The 15,236-nt window shown below is 41.1% G+C and overlaps 1 protein-coding gene across 1 annotated transcript in view; it reads left to right on the forward strand.

Annotated features, from left to right (window-relative positions):
• Positions 1-14,338, forward strand: part of PRDM6 (PR/SET domain 6) — a 310,054-nt gene extending 295,716 nt beyond the window's left edge. Inside the window, exon 8 of the mRNA XM_086963032.1 lies at positions 13,475-14,338. Coding sequence (XP_086819158.1) covers positions 13,475-13,589 — 115 coding nt within the window. The 3' untranslated portion in view covers positions 13,590-14,338. The remainder of the gene's footprint in view (positions 1-13,474) is intronic.
• The last annotated feature ends 898 nt before the right edge of the window (positions 14,339-15,236 follow it).

Here is a 15,236-nt window from a genome sequence, read left to right on the forward strand (position 1 = left end):
CCACAGAAAAGAAAACTGCAAATACCACGTGAAGTACATTTAGGCCTTCCTAAACCTACAGGTGAGCGTACAAAACTAGCTAGGCATGCAAAAAGAATTTCAGAACTATTCCTGGGAAATGATGACTGTCATAGATTCACACTAAAAACCTGTGATTCTTTTTGAGTTCCATAAAAGTCAGGAGCTTACTCCAAACGTAGCCTGAAGTACAGGAGAACATTTTTGACTATTATAAATGCTGCAGCTTACATCCCTAATGGTAACTCACATTAGTGGGCAATTTGAGTTTTGAAACGGGGCCATAAAGTTTCGGAGAATTCTAAAACATTATTACCCCACAGGTGAATTAAAAAATGATAATTAACTAGTGTCAGCACACAGAAAGGTAATCACCAGGGATGATAGTTGTAAAAAATAGAGAGGTAAAGCTGCCTTCAAGGGAGTTTGTTTGGAAAACAATTGGTAATTCAAGTTAATTTTGGAGGATAAATTAAAGATCCTTACAAGCAATGAATTCAACAAAATAATTATTTGATTGAGTATAAAGCCTCTGTTCGGTCAGGACACATAGACAACATATAGACAACAAACACAATGGTGTATTATGAGAATAGAATTTTATCAAGAAATCAATAAGGTAAATAATTTCATATACAGATGAGAGAAAATACAGAAATGATTAGGACTGTAGGTACACAAAATAGTAAATTAATGAGTGACTCAACAGAACCTAAAACACCTATCCCAGATCAGAATGAATAAAACAAGGCAGGGATAAGATGAAGGTCGACGTTTCGGTTTCCTAAATAGCAATTTCAGAAACCATCTTCTGGACTGATGTCAATTATGATCTGTATAGAAGCAATTGTAATCTGAAACAAAAATATTTACAGTTACAAATCTAAAACGTATTCAAATATTCATTACACCTTTGTGACAAAACAAAACAACAAGAGAATATTAGTGACACAAACAAAAATATTGTAATACATACAAGAATGACCATAGTGAGAATATCATATTTTAAACATCAAAGTTTGTGTAAGCAGTCTATTCAATATAGAAACACATACACATTGCATGATATCAACAAGTGTATCTGTAATTCAAAGAAGGTTACATCAGAAAATATTAGCTAACTACAGATCAATCTTGGAGATAAATATTTCAATTAAAGAAATATATTCAAAACAAGCTGTTAAATGTGATATCTATTTTCAAGGTGCATATAGTACTGTGCCATATCTTATACTTGTCAAGACACATTTCACATAGCCCTGTTATCAAGTCATATTCAATCGAATTCATACATCAGAACCCATTTATATGTACAAGAAATATCGAACGATGGTTATTCCTGTTCAATGTATTCAGGGCCAGACATTATCAGCAAACTGTCAGATTTAAGACTGAATTTGAGTGATAAGCACTTTAGAGTTCATGCGGATGCTATACGAACCCAAGAGTATTCTTATATATCATTAGAAAGGAACAATGTTACCTCGATTATAATGCTGCCGATCTAGGGATGTTGTGACTCGATCACAGTATCATGTATGGTGAGGGTAATTGACATCAGTCCAGAAGATGGTTTCTGAAATTGCTATTTAGGAAACCGAAACGTCGACCTTCATCTTATCCCTGCCTTGTTTTATTCATTCTGATCTGGGATAGGTGTTTTTAGGTTCTGTTGAGTCACTCATTAATTTACTTTTTTGTGTACCTACAGTCTTGATCATTTCTGTATTTTCTCTCATCTGTATATGAAATTATTTACCTTATTGATTTCTTGATAAAAATTGATGTCTTGATAAAATTCTATTTTTATAATACACCTTTGTGTTTGTTGTCTATATGCTGTCCATGTGTCCTGACCGAATAGAGGCTTTATACTCAATCAAATAATTATATTGTTGAATTGATTGCTTGTGAGGATCATTAATTTATCCTCCAAAATTAACTTGAATTACTAATTGTTTTCCAAACAAACTCCCTTGAAGGCAGCTTTACCTCTCTGTCTAATCACCCAAACCCTCAAGGGTATTTTGGGTTGCTCACTTTCTGTGGATCAGTTGTGAAAAATGACACCTATAAGGAACGAGCTATTAATTAAAGAATACGATTTGTACCTTCGGTTTTCTGAAGGTTGGAGTTGGCTTTTCTGGTTGTTGCCATCAGCACATTTCTGATCCAGCCCGCGCACGCGCGCTGAAAGCACAGCTGCACTACCCTCCTCTGAATATGTGAGAGACACAGGAAGCTAGCCAAAAAAAGTGCCAGCACTAGATTGATTTTATCTGGCTGCTGTGTAAATAGATTTTAGTAATTAATTGAAGAGGTTTCAGGGTCAAAATGGGAAATAGATTTCTTTTAATGTTAAGGTGTTACTTACGTGTAACCTTGTTGGCTCCAATTAATTTTTTACCTTAACCTCCCGTTTTTGTCATCTTTCCGATAGGCACCATTCTATTTAAAGCCATTCATTTGTTTCTTTTTTTAAGCGAGAATTGTTTCCCCCTCCTTTGTTTTGCCACTGCATGCCCTCCTTCTTTAGAAACTGTATTGTGTGCCTTTCATTAGCATATTGCTTATAAAATGTTCTATTTCTTGCGGCATGGTGCATGCTGGGATGCCTCGTCCTGCCACAGGTGCAGTTTTTTAATGCAATGTGCAGAGGACATCCGAATCTATGTTTACTTGAAAAGTGCAAAGCTGAAGAAGTCCATTGGCTTAATTGAATCCGGCGGTCTCTGGTCCATTTCTAGGGTCTGCCACAGAATCATGGTAGTGACCCTCCGCTCAATGCCTCACAGCTTGGGTAATATGGGGTGGTTGTACTAAAGAGAAAGTGTAGGGCTCATCACTTTACTATTTGATGCCCCACATAAATATAACCTTACGCATTCACAACACCCCTACATCTCCAGACAGAGAAGCACTTCACTGGAGGCCAGGAGAGGATTAGAGATTGGCTTGTTAAGCACCATCACTGGCTTAAACCATGCATTATTGCACCAGAAACATTCAACTAAAGCATCAGTAAAGCCAGGGTTCCCCATCCCCCATGCATGGATCTGAAATCATTCACTGAATTAATAGTGCTAACCGTCCACCCTCCACCTAATAAGCACTATATTCATTCATTCATTTCGTCTTTATTTCGACAAAAAGATGTCCTAAAAGAATACAGAATAAAATTACAATATACAACGTTGCAAATGTTTAAAAATACAAAGTGCCATAAAATTCATTCTTATAAAAGCATTATCTAAGGTTAAAAAAAAAAAAAAAACAGCCCGATGAACCTCTGCTCCCCAACACCCCCGAGACGCCTGTGCAATTTAAGCGAATACATTTGATCTCATTTTACATTGTACTTTCTTCTAATATTCCACATGGCAGCCAGGAATTTTGTAACGACAAAAACAATTAATGGGGATAAGTCTGTTTTTAATATTCTATAGGAATGAGAACATTGCCTGATCCCCAGGTTTTTGCAGATAGGGATAATCAACTTCTTCCTAGGAATCTGGTAAAAAGGTCAGAAAGAAAACTATGTGTAACTCATTCTCTACCTCCACAGTACACGCTGGGCAGTTTCTGGGAGCATTAGCGCGCCAACGGCTGGTGAGGGCTCTTATTGGTAGGGAGTCACACCTCCATTGGAGGTACATCTTCCTAAAACTGTTGGGGCTGATATTATCAAGAACAGGCTCTAATTTGTAGTGGTCTTTTGATATCAAGAATTTACTCGTCATTGTCCCCGTTTGGGCATTCATTAGGCTGGCAGACAAATTATAATCATAATACAGGCTAACTAGCTCCTTGCGGGATATACCCCTGCACGCTTGTTCGGGGTTAGTCCATAGCAAAGTGCAACCTAGCCTGTCAAATACCTGCCTGATATATTTCAGCCAGAGGAAATTCCAGACATTTGGGGACTTTAACAATTCTGCAAGCTCATGCCTATAACTGGCAAGTTCAGGGGTAACCCAGAGACGCCTCCAAAAAGTTAGAGGCTTAAGTCCCAGTTCCTACTTAAGTGATCTCAATCCCATATCCAACCTAAGGGTAAGTAGGGGCGTACTAGTGGACAAAGATACCAACTGCCTAAGAAACCTATTTTCCGTAACGGTGATTTCTGGGGAACAACTGTGACCCCACAGTTACCCTCCATAGATCACCGCACCCCGTGCCTGCATTTTATTGATTTCAAGTGGGGCTGAAATTGGTTTTATCGTGGATTGTTTTAGGAGTTTGAGAATTCCCCCTGCTTTTTGCGAGAGCTTAAGCTGGGTTAAGCACTATAACTCATCAGTGTTTTCCCCTTCAATGCGCTTAAAGTTGACTGCACAGCAGTATGAGTTCTTTATATAAAACAAATAGGTTCCCAAATCCTTTCATTGTGCCATTTTACTATGAGCGCTTGAAACCAAATGGGGGCTATCCCTATACGTCTAGAGCACATGTGGCAGAACACTCGTGTGGCATTGTCCACTATTCTCCCTGCAAGGTGATAGGTTGGGATGATAGCCATGCTTGAGTCCAGAAACATTTTATTGCAGGAGGAATATCTGCCATTAGATTATTTTTGATTGACAGCATGGTTGCCATGCTACACAAGAAAGGGGAATAGACCGCGCACAGCCATGGGCTTCCACTCCTACCATTGTTTCGATGTCTTCACCCAGGACATGAAGAATACTCTGAATCGACCTTTCTTCAGACCAGAGCACAATTCATTCTAGAATAGTTGCATCACTCCTCTGTTAGATGGGTGGGCACTGTGAGTCAAACAGAACAACATAAATGTTACCATGCTGGGGACGGCCATTAAATGGCATTGCTACGATCTGCCTAGAATACAAATAAATTATTCCTTACAGTAAGACTTATCCCTTGGTATACCCAGAGGAGTGGTGGGAGCATAGCTGATTTGGACAGCCAGAGCTTATGCCTCAGTTTCATATAGCTTCTCTGCTGGTCCAAACATGGATGGCATTCTTATCTGTCAGCATTATTACCAAGATAAATATACTAAAACAGCGGGTTCTAAGTAAAACTGAGTAATTCAAAATTTAGGAAAGTATACTATAATAAATGCAACATGTTGGATCCCACCTTCAACAACCTCACCACGAAAACCAATAAAGCTCCAGTTCACAAATATTTTCTGTAAGTACTTGTGCCTTTCTTCTGTCCTGCATATAAACTACTTTCGAGTGTCTAAGACAGATCCAAAACGCATTCCCAGAAGCAGGTGGGACTTGCTGATAAATATCCATTTCAGGTCATTTTTGCTAACAGACCTGATTTGCAAACATGCTTTTCTGTGTGTGAGCAAGTTTGGAGTAAGACACAACCGCCCACACAAATTGTTTCGTGAACAAAATATGGAAATTCAGGAGTGATTCAAACGCAGTACTGGCGTAAGTCATAAGTACTGACAGAAGAAAGCTGGATAAATTGGGCACTTACTTCTAAAGGTCAAGTGAAACTATCTGCTAGAGCTCTCATTTTATTATATTCTGTGCTACCACATTCCTGCCACGAAGAGGTACAGGACACAGAAGGGGGCAGATTTATGACGACTGGCGCATCCCTGCAAATCAGCATGGATGCACCAGGTAAGATGCTTCACGCAAGTTTACCCTTGCGCCACCACAGATGCGCCACATTTACTATGCGGCGCATCGTGGTGCAAAGATAAACAGATGCCTGACGCATCTCCCGTCGGTGGTGCATTGCTGGAGTCGTGTTGCAAGCGCGACAACTCCAGCAATGCTCGTGGCCTGCCCATACATAACGTGGTGCGTCACACCTTACACCTGCTTCAAGCAGGTGCAAGGTTTTGACGCAGCGGCGTCGGCAAAGTGACTGAGTGGAATCTTGTAGATTTCACTCAGGCAATTTACCGAGGCTTTACTGCGCTAAAACGCCCCCCCCCCTCCCCCAGCGCTGGAACTTCCACATGAAACCTGACGCAGGTTTCTTGTGGCGCAGGGCTTTACAATGTGATGCATCTCCCTAGATGTGCAGCGTTGTAAATACGGTGCAACGAGGCGCATGGTTTACGCTGCCGCTGCGTCCCAGAAGTGACGCAACAGCAGCGCAAAAGTGGTGCAAGGGGCTCATAAATCTGCCCCAAGATGTTTTATGGGCCTCATTTATGAAAAGTGACGCATCGCTGCGTGAAAACAGCGATGCGTCACTTTTCACTGCGCACTCCTTGCGACACCAATGATGCGTCATATTTAATGTATGACGCATCATGTCGCAAGGAGTTACAGATACGTCAGTATTTCTGACGCATCTGTAAGCGCAAAAGTGACGCATTGCTGGAGTGTGTCACAAAAGTGACGCAACTCCAGCAATGCGTCCTTTCACATGGGGAAAGCCCCATGTGAAAGGGCTTGCGTCAGTCTTACGCCTGCTGTGAGGCAGGCGCAAGATTTTGACGCAACCGCATCCTAAAAGTGACGCAGTGAAATCTCATAGATTTCACTGCGTCACTATTACGAGGCTTTTTGCGGGGGAACGCCCCCTCTGCATACATTATACCTGACGCAGGTATAATGTGGCGCAGGGGTTTAAAAAGTGACGCATCTACCTAGATGTGTCACTTTTTAAATATGGCGCAACAAGGCGCATGTTTTACGCTGCCGATGCGTCACAAAAAGTGACGCATCCGCAGCGCAAAACTGACGCAAGGCCTCATAAATGAGGCCCATTGTGTTTGGGGTGTGTGAAGCCCATTCCCAAAAGCATTTATGATTATACAAGGGTACTGTTTCTATCTACTGCTACATTCCTTTGTGAATTGAACCTGAGATGTCCAGCTTCCTACTGAGCACAGAGGGGAAAGTCCTCTTTATTTGCACTAATTGTATATGAATCGTGTAAAAGTACATTCAAGAGTGCTGCATGAGTATTACTTTATGATCCAAAATACCTTTGCCGATAGGCCCCTTAATATGTGTGAGACACATGTATGGTACTTCAGAAGCCTTTGCTCATATTTACTGTTTAGACATTGGTTTACTATTTTTTTTAAGTTCAAAAAAGCTTTATTAACAATAAAAATAAGGTATCAATACATAGTTCAAAATAAAGAATTGTGGGGAAAAGGGGAAGGGAAGAGGCAACGAAGGAAGAGAAAACCACATAAATCATATAAAATCGTATGAACATACAATTACAATGTCATGGTTTCAAACCAGCCATTGGTTGAAATTGTACCCTGAGTAAAATACTTGACATCACAAAGCCAGTATGATTGCTTGGAGTATCTCAGCAGCCTCCCATCCACCTCTTTTAATTTGAATGGCATTGTTGGCGTTTTTAGAGAATAAAAATAACTTGCATATTTTTGATGATGTACTGTGTATTCGGAGGTTTTCTGCACCCCACTATCCATCAGTTCGGCCTGCCTTTTAATCCTCCAGAGAAAAACACAGTGCAGACATTTTAGTGTAATGCATCAGTCTGAGATATCAAGGAAGCCTCTTTGGAAGCCACGCGGCCAGAGAATATTTAACATGAAATATCTATTGCAGAGTAAAACCAGAAGAAAACATTAAAAATGAGTGCATGCGACAACGCCACTAGTATGGGTGCAGTCAATTGCACTGTCTCCTACAGACTCAGCTAATTCCTGCGATAGAAATTGATTCTGGTGCTTTCCTGATAGCCCTCCTCGCACCCCCAGCCCCCATCCCTCAGTCTGAATACAATATTTTGCAAGTTTGTCAAGTGATGAAAGGTAGTATATTTTGGCACACTAATCCACTAACTAATCAGTTTTCTAATAAACAATCAGCAATACACTAATGTGTCATCAGCACTTCAGGCTCTTGCAGAGGATGGTCTGAGCGCCGACGTTAATGAATACACCAAAAATCATTAGCTGATCAATACTTCTGAGTTATTCTCATTGAGCTGATAGGTCTGATACATTAAAGCTGACATTTTACATTTGTCAAGATCACAGTGCAGTTTTTAACAGTCGAGCAGGCGGCTAAAAATATTCCCAGATAGACAATCAAAGAAACACAACTTATTTATGCTGACACGCCATGGCTGGCTGAGTAGTTTAGATAAATGAAAATGTAATCTCAGCACTCTGCCTTGCCTCAACAGAACATTCTTTCTCCGAAACTTATGAGTAAGTGTGGCGGTCAAGAGGCACTCATGGAGCATCATTTCTTTGCTATGATAGCGCAGTGCATGACAGGCCGCATAATGCGGCCCGCCGCAGCCGAAACGCTGTTGCCAGGGCTGCAACGAGGAGGCGTGCTGTGCTTACTAGGTTACTGTGCACCCAAGAGCCTGGTGACATGCTTATTCAGGGGGTAAATTCCATTGTGCATTCCAGGCTCTACCTTATCATTCAATATTCAATTGGGTGGTACAAGCATGGTTTCTGACAGCCTTTTCACATTTTACCCTGCAGAATTACCACCAGCACTTTGGTTTGTGAACACTATGTGGTAGTTTTTGCCACATCATGGATGTGGTAAAATTGGATCACTCACTATGCCTTTGCCACAGTGCTTAATTTGTAAAAAGTAAGTGCCAGAGCCCCTTATGGGAGGCCGGGGTAAGCCTGCACCACTCATTGCATCTGCCACTGCTGCAATTGACTACCAACACAACTACTAACCGTCACACTCTTATAAGTGATAGATTACAGACTATGTTTATGTATTTTGACTTATTAAACACACTTGTGCTCATCTCAGACTTCTAAAAAGACAGTGCCACCATGTGGTGGACTGTCCATAGAGCCCGTGTTGATAATGAAGTGCTGGTGCTGAGCAGCAGAAACCACCAGCTCAAATTAAGCACACTGCTTTTCCATTTACCTTTAAGTCTATGCAAACATTAATTTGCAAAGAAATCCGATATCACACAAAATTACGGTTTGTACTCACTTTTAAACGACATCTGCAGCTGTGTTTGGGGACCATTTAGAAGCAACTCACTGACGAATGGAATAAGGGAGAGAAGAAAATATACCAGAAAGTTCATTTTTAAAGGCTACATAAAGCCATGATCACAGGACCGTGCAGTCGAAGAGTATCAGGCAGTACTTAATTTGAGCCGGTGGTTGTAGGTGGGGCTCACCGATACCCATTTTCAAGGAATCACACTTATCTTTCCTCAAAAGACTTTGATCAAAAATCAAGAGACAAAATCAAAGAAGGGGGAACGAAGGAGGAAGAGAAAGATAAAAACACTTACAAAATGTGAAAGCAGGGATGAAAAAGAACCAGCAAGAGCGAGATAATAGGGCAGGTAGTGTCTGACCAAAACCTTGGTCCCTGGCACTTGCTCTTTTACAAATTAAGCACTGGTCAGGTTGAAATCTCGAAGGGAAAACTCAACCTTCTGCCTTAACAAGGCCTGAAAAATAGGTACCATTGCATTGAGTGACAGTGACCCCTGTTGTTTACAGCCATGCTAAACTACAAGAATACACATAAGCTAACAGCCCCATATAATATCCTGAATAAGCCGATCGATCCTATTTAAAAAATAGAAGACAATATCATTGCTTCATTGGCAGATTAGACATACTGCTTCATGTACTGTGGCCTGATCAACCTTCAGGGAAGCATTGGCCATAGTATTTGTTGATGAACATAAGATCCATATAGTGAAAGTCATATAAACCCTTAACATAAACATCTAAGAGCCAATTTAATATCTCTTTCTGAACTCAGTATTATTCTTCCTGCTCTACAGCTGGATCCAATAAAAATCTTGTTTTGTACAAGACACCTTTTTAATTATTTGAAGTAGTTACCAAGTCGTTGGCCAACATGGCAGCTCAATGTCTTGTTTTCCTCCACATAATATTTTGCTATCCTCATCTGTGATTTCTCTCTGTGTTCTGCGGAGTCTATGCAATGAGTCATTGTAATGTATGCTATATGCATTTTATGGGCCTCTACAGCCTATGACAGCTTTGAGAAGTTGCTTCAGGGTCCAGGGAGTTGTCACTCACTTTAGGTCCCAGGCACTAGAATTTAGTGACATCAACTTGTAAAAATGATGTGCTGAAGATCTTATCAAATTGCTAAAAGGTCTCTGTGATACTTGGGGCTGAAGTGGGACACTTATGGAGGTATTTGCCCTGTGAGGTCCCTTCTTGCTGTTTTCATCTGGGTTGAACCACATGCTCAGTTTTTGATACATAAGACTGATACTATAAATCAGTCAGTCAACTGCCCCACTTGCACACCTCCTCTAGTTTATAGGAACTGCCCAACATGACTACTCACCAGTCCCAGGCCCTCTTTATTGTCCAGTGGATTCAAGCATGAACAAGAGGGAATAATCATGAAAGTAAGGGAAGAGTAAGTTAGAGAGAGTATAACTGATCCATTTTTATCAGCCCCAAGTCTCTGTAAAACACATGGGAGGTAAACAAATCAGAAAGGACCTTTTCTAGCTGCCTTGAAAGAGTGATCTCGCTGCTATAATGGTCAAGCGTCAATCCCAAAAGTACTAACGCCAAGTTTGGCCACTCTCTCTGAACTTTACTCTCTCTATTGGTGTGATCGGCATGTTGTAACAATTATAATGACACCTTTTTTAATTGAATTTCATGCTTCCGTTTTTGACCTCTCTACATACTGTAAATAACCAGTGATGCTATTACCCAGTTTATCATTAGATAGTTTATCACTGAAGGAAATAAGGATGCCGGGATTTGACCCCTTGACCTGCTGGTCATAGCAGATGAAAGCAACAAGAGTTTATCTCAGTGCGCCATCTTGCCCACTGCACCATCTTGCCTACTATCCATAGTGCTGTGTTATTCTACTATTTCACGGCAACCCATCATTAGATCTCACACTTGCTAGTGGAGGTGGCATTAAAGCCTTGTACCAAGGTGCATTGCAATATAAACAGCAGCACAGTGGTAAGAAAATGACATCTCACACAAAAGGCAGACAGTGCACTGTGACTAGAGGGTCTCAGGGCAGATTACAGGAGTAGTGCAGAACCTCAGAGAGAGCTGTAGCTAGTTATTTGTCAGTGGAGGCAGAGTGATGTGTGCAGTCAGATTGTTTGGAAGCATATATTCTAGAATAGCTTTTTCTAACAAAAGAAAATGACAAAGTGGGAGATAGTAAAGACTGCACAATAGAAGTAAAATGTGCAGAGTTTGGACTTTATTGTGGCTTTACAGTTTACCTTTGCGAGAGTATATTCAAAAAGGTCCAATAAATGTGTTCTTTGATGAAGGTGAGGTTTCTGGTGTTTACACAGTGGCAAGGTTGAGCTGCTTTTGATTTTTTAATCTTCTCTGTCAGAAAGAGACAAAATGTAATTCTTACAGGGGCACAGCTGTGGGAAGCCTCGTAGAGACCCCATGATAAAAAAAACAGGCTACTTTTCATTCAAAATGGCCCAAGGAAAACCTCTTACTTGCCACACAGTATGTGACCCTTAGCTCTCAGGGGGTAAAATAGGTGATCTTTTCTTAATGGTTTCATGACAACCACAGAAGAGATGTCTCCTGATAGCTACATGACAAAATAAGAGGCACACGGATGGATATGATCACACACGTGGTGACGCTTTAAACCACAAGCTCCTAAAATTCACATGACAACAGCAGAGTCCTCGCCTAAAACCCAAGAGAGATGCCATGGATAACTTCACGACCACACAAGAACCACTTGACCCCAAATGAGGTACCTCACACACATGAAGAGCCTCCTAGTAACAACATGACCATGGATGAGCCACCTGTAGTACTAAAGGGTGGCTCTTTCTGATGACCTGATAGCACGTTAGGGCGCTGATTTTGAATTGGCCACAATCAAATGCAATCATTTTTGTATCCAATATAAAACGACTCTGAGGTGTTCGGTATTTATCGGGTGTGATAGCTATCACCTATCACAGGTTTTTGGGAAATAATGTATAGATTATGGCAGTTAATGCACCAAGATCCACATGCTTTGGTAATTAAAGTCCATTTTCACCCTGATAAAAACCAGCACGTTTGACCTGCCGACAATTATCACAAACCTCATTATTCCAATATGTGATTGATCAGCCTACTCATAATGAGGGCCTTGGTACCGCTCACAGTCCACATATTCCTCCTCACTTTTGCATGTATGGTATGATCAACAAAAAAAAACTAGGAGACACTAGACTTGAGCGGAGCCATCTAACTGCACTAGAAGTGCCTCCTAGTGACCAAAACATCAAGCACCATCGAGATGTCAGTGGGGAGGTATAGCAGGACAAAGGCTGTAGGAAATGACATATATTCAAAGAAAACAATTCATTTTAATTGTATTATTTCCTTTCTGAGAATAGATGCAGTCTATGGGCCTGTTTACGAACCCCCAGAATGGTATTCATTATTTATCACATCAATAAATCAGACACCTCAGGGTTTTGGGTTTAAGGGTACCTTAAATAGCACCTATTCAGAGTTTCTCCCAGTAACGGCAAATAGCATATGGTTTTGGTGCTTGCAGCACCTAGAACTGCATACCCCAGTAATTACTGGGCTGGGCCCTTTTCCCTCATTAAATTCTGGAAGGTGTCACCTGACGAAATCTAATGGGAGTTGGGTGGGGGGGACTTCATCACACCCAATAATGACATGGGGCTATAAAATCCGCACACCCCATAATTCCAGTCCCAGTTCAAACAGTTTTGCACAAAAGCGGGATTTATTCCGGCTAGTTATAAGCGGGCCCTAAGCATAACTGAATGTAGCATTAATTTGCTTTTATACTGAACTTTTTCCAGGAAACAATAGTGTTTGTAGACTGGAAAATTCACATGATCCTTCCTGTGGCCAAATTAGTTGTTTACAATGTAGACTACTATCCAAACAATGCATGAATCATAGCAACTCCAGTTTTACTAAAGAGCACACCAATGCAGGGAGATAGATGTATCATAGAACATGACCACCTGCCTCTTTCTCTGTCGCTCTGCCCCCACTTGTAAGCTTCAGAAGACTCCCACTGCAGAATTCCAGGTTTTAAATCTTCGAAAGGTGATATTCTATTTGTCATTAATTTCTCTCCGGGGGTCACGAGGCAGAAAACTGCAGACAAGCTGCTTCTTTGATGGCTCACTCTTGAAAAATCTCTTTTTGTTCTGTGTCTATTTGACGTGACAGCTCCCCGGGCCTGAGTAGGGCAGGCCTCTCTGGAGAAATCACCTTCCCTACTGCCTATTGACAGGTTCTTCTGTTCTGAAGCACAAAAGCCCTTGTCCCATCACTGGCGTCGAGGCCTTGAAAGTAGCCCGCCAATTAAACCCCAGAGCCGGTCAAATCTGATGCCACTTTTGAGTGTCTGTTCCGATTAGGCAGGATGAAGCAAAAAAAAAAAGTCCCCTTCCCCTTCTCCCTCCCACCCCCTTGCCCTCTTCCCCTCGCCTACAGAGCAGTTCCCCAGTTCTCAATTTTCTCTCTTGCCTCCCCCAGGTGCGAGAGGTGCGATAGGAGCTTCACACAGGCCACCCAGCTGAGTCGACACCAGAGGATGCCCAATGAGTGTAAGCCAATCACAGAGAGCACAGAATCAATTGAAGTGGATTAACTGATTGACTGGCTGGAATTAAACTGCAATGGAAAGTCATGATTAAATGTCACGGACACTTAAACAAAACCAAAGATTTCCTCTGAGCAACTTTCAATCAGCCCCAGAAAACCAAAAGCAGTAATAAAATAAAGTAAGATGTTAAGAGACATTGATCCTGGCGCCGAACCGAGACCAGGGGAGAGATTATTTATTTATGAATGGGGATGAGACTTTTTTTTCCAATGGACAATGAGTTCTCCGGGACGACTCGCCTTCAGAGTCCCGCTTTCCTGTAAAGCTTTATATATATATATATATATATATATATAAAAGAAGCCTTTTTTTAGTTGTTATTTAAATACCAAAGCAAGGAAGCAGGTGGGGTTTTCCCGCCCTCGGCTGTGACTGAGAACGCACATGGACTTGTTTATCTTTGCACCTTTTTTTTCTTTTTGTAGCATGACTCGAGGGACTTGGATGTAGTCCTTTTTCGAAAATTATTGTTATTATTGATTTGTTTCATTTCCCCCTCTTGTTTTTTTTTTGTACTTTGTCTTTATGCTGCCAACGCAGAAATGTATGCACCTGAAAGAGGGCGCGATGCTGAAGAGATCGAAAGACAAATCCGGCCTTCGCTTCTGAACAAAGTGGACATTTTTTGCCATCCTTTTTTGATTTTTTGTTTTTGTAAAGGACAGATAAATCATACTTTGTGCACTTTTCATGTAAACCATTGCCTCGGAGGCGAAGCTCCGACGTGGAAGGTTTTGAAAGAAAACGAATGATGCAATATTTGAAATAAAAGATAAAAAATGTTGTGTAAAAATATGAGTGAGGAATACATTTGAAACACATGAGTTTTGAGCCCTTTGAAGCAGGTTGATGTGAAATATGTATTTGAAAGCAGCATTCAAACACAACACTAATCATTGCTATAAGAATCAAGGTAAAAGTGTTTTTTGGTTCATAACTAAACATTTTTGCAGGACCAGGAAGGTCAGCTTTGCCCCGGCAGGGATAGACCGCAAAAATGCTTTTTACACTGTGTATGACATGTATGAACACTATGTTGAAATTTCCATCTTCGTTTTTGGTTTGGGTCTGGCTGGGCTGTACTGTTCCAGGACATGTATATTTACATTTTTCTTTTGATTTTTAATTTCTAGGGAATTTATCAGTTTAGACGAGACAATCACTGTTTTTGACCTAGGCCCTTTTTTCTGATTTGTGAATTCTCTCATATGATATTACTTCAGGAATCTTACCACATGAAAGTGATATTATATGAGGGAAATTACATCATCAACTTCCGCTAAGGTCCAGCCAGACTGCACCCCAGGTGCACTCATACTGATTCATACCAGTCAATGTCACTTATTTGTAAAGTAAGTGCGCGAGTGTGTGGTGTGTTGGGTGCCATTGAAAAAAGAAGCATAGCTTGTTCTCTGCTCCTGTGCATGGTGGTGGCACCTACAAGTGAAGGTGATTACAAGGTGGGATGTATACCTAGAATAAGTTGGTATACTTAGAAAGGGTCAGAAAGAGAGCTCGTCTGCAATTATCTTCGCCATTTGTGATATAAGCAAGACACCTCATGAGTTTGCCAGCATAGCAGCTGAGAGCTCAGTCCACACTCCGGACTCTCAGTGCACAAGCCTGGATCCG

This window comes from Lissotriton vulgaris, chromosome 3_1 (assembly GCF_964263255.1).
Source record: "Lissotriton vulgaris chromosome 3_1, aLisVul1.2, whole genome shotgun sequence".
Taxonomy (NCBI): Eukaryota; Metazoa; Chordata; class Amphibia; order Caudata; family Salamandridae; genus Lissotriton; species Lissotriton vulgaris.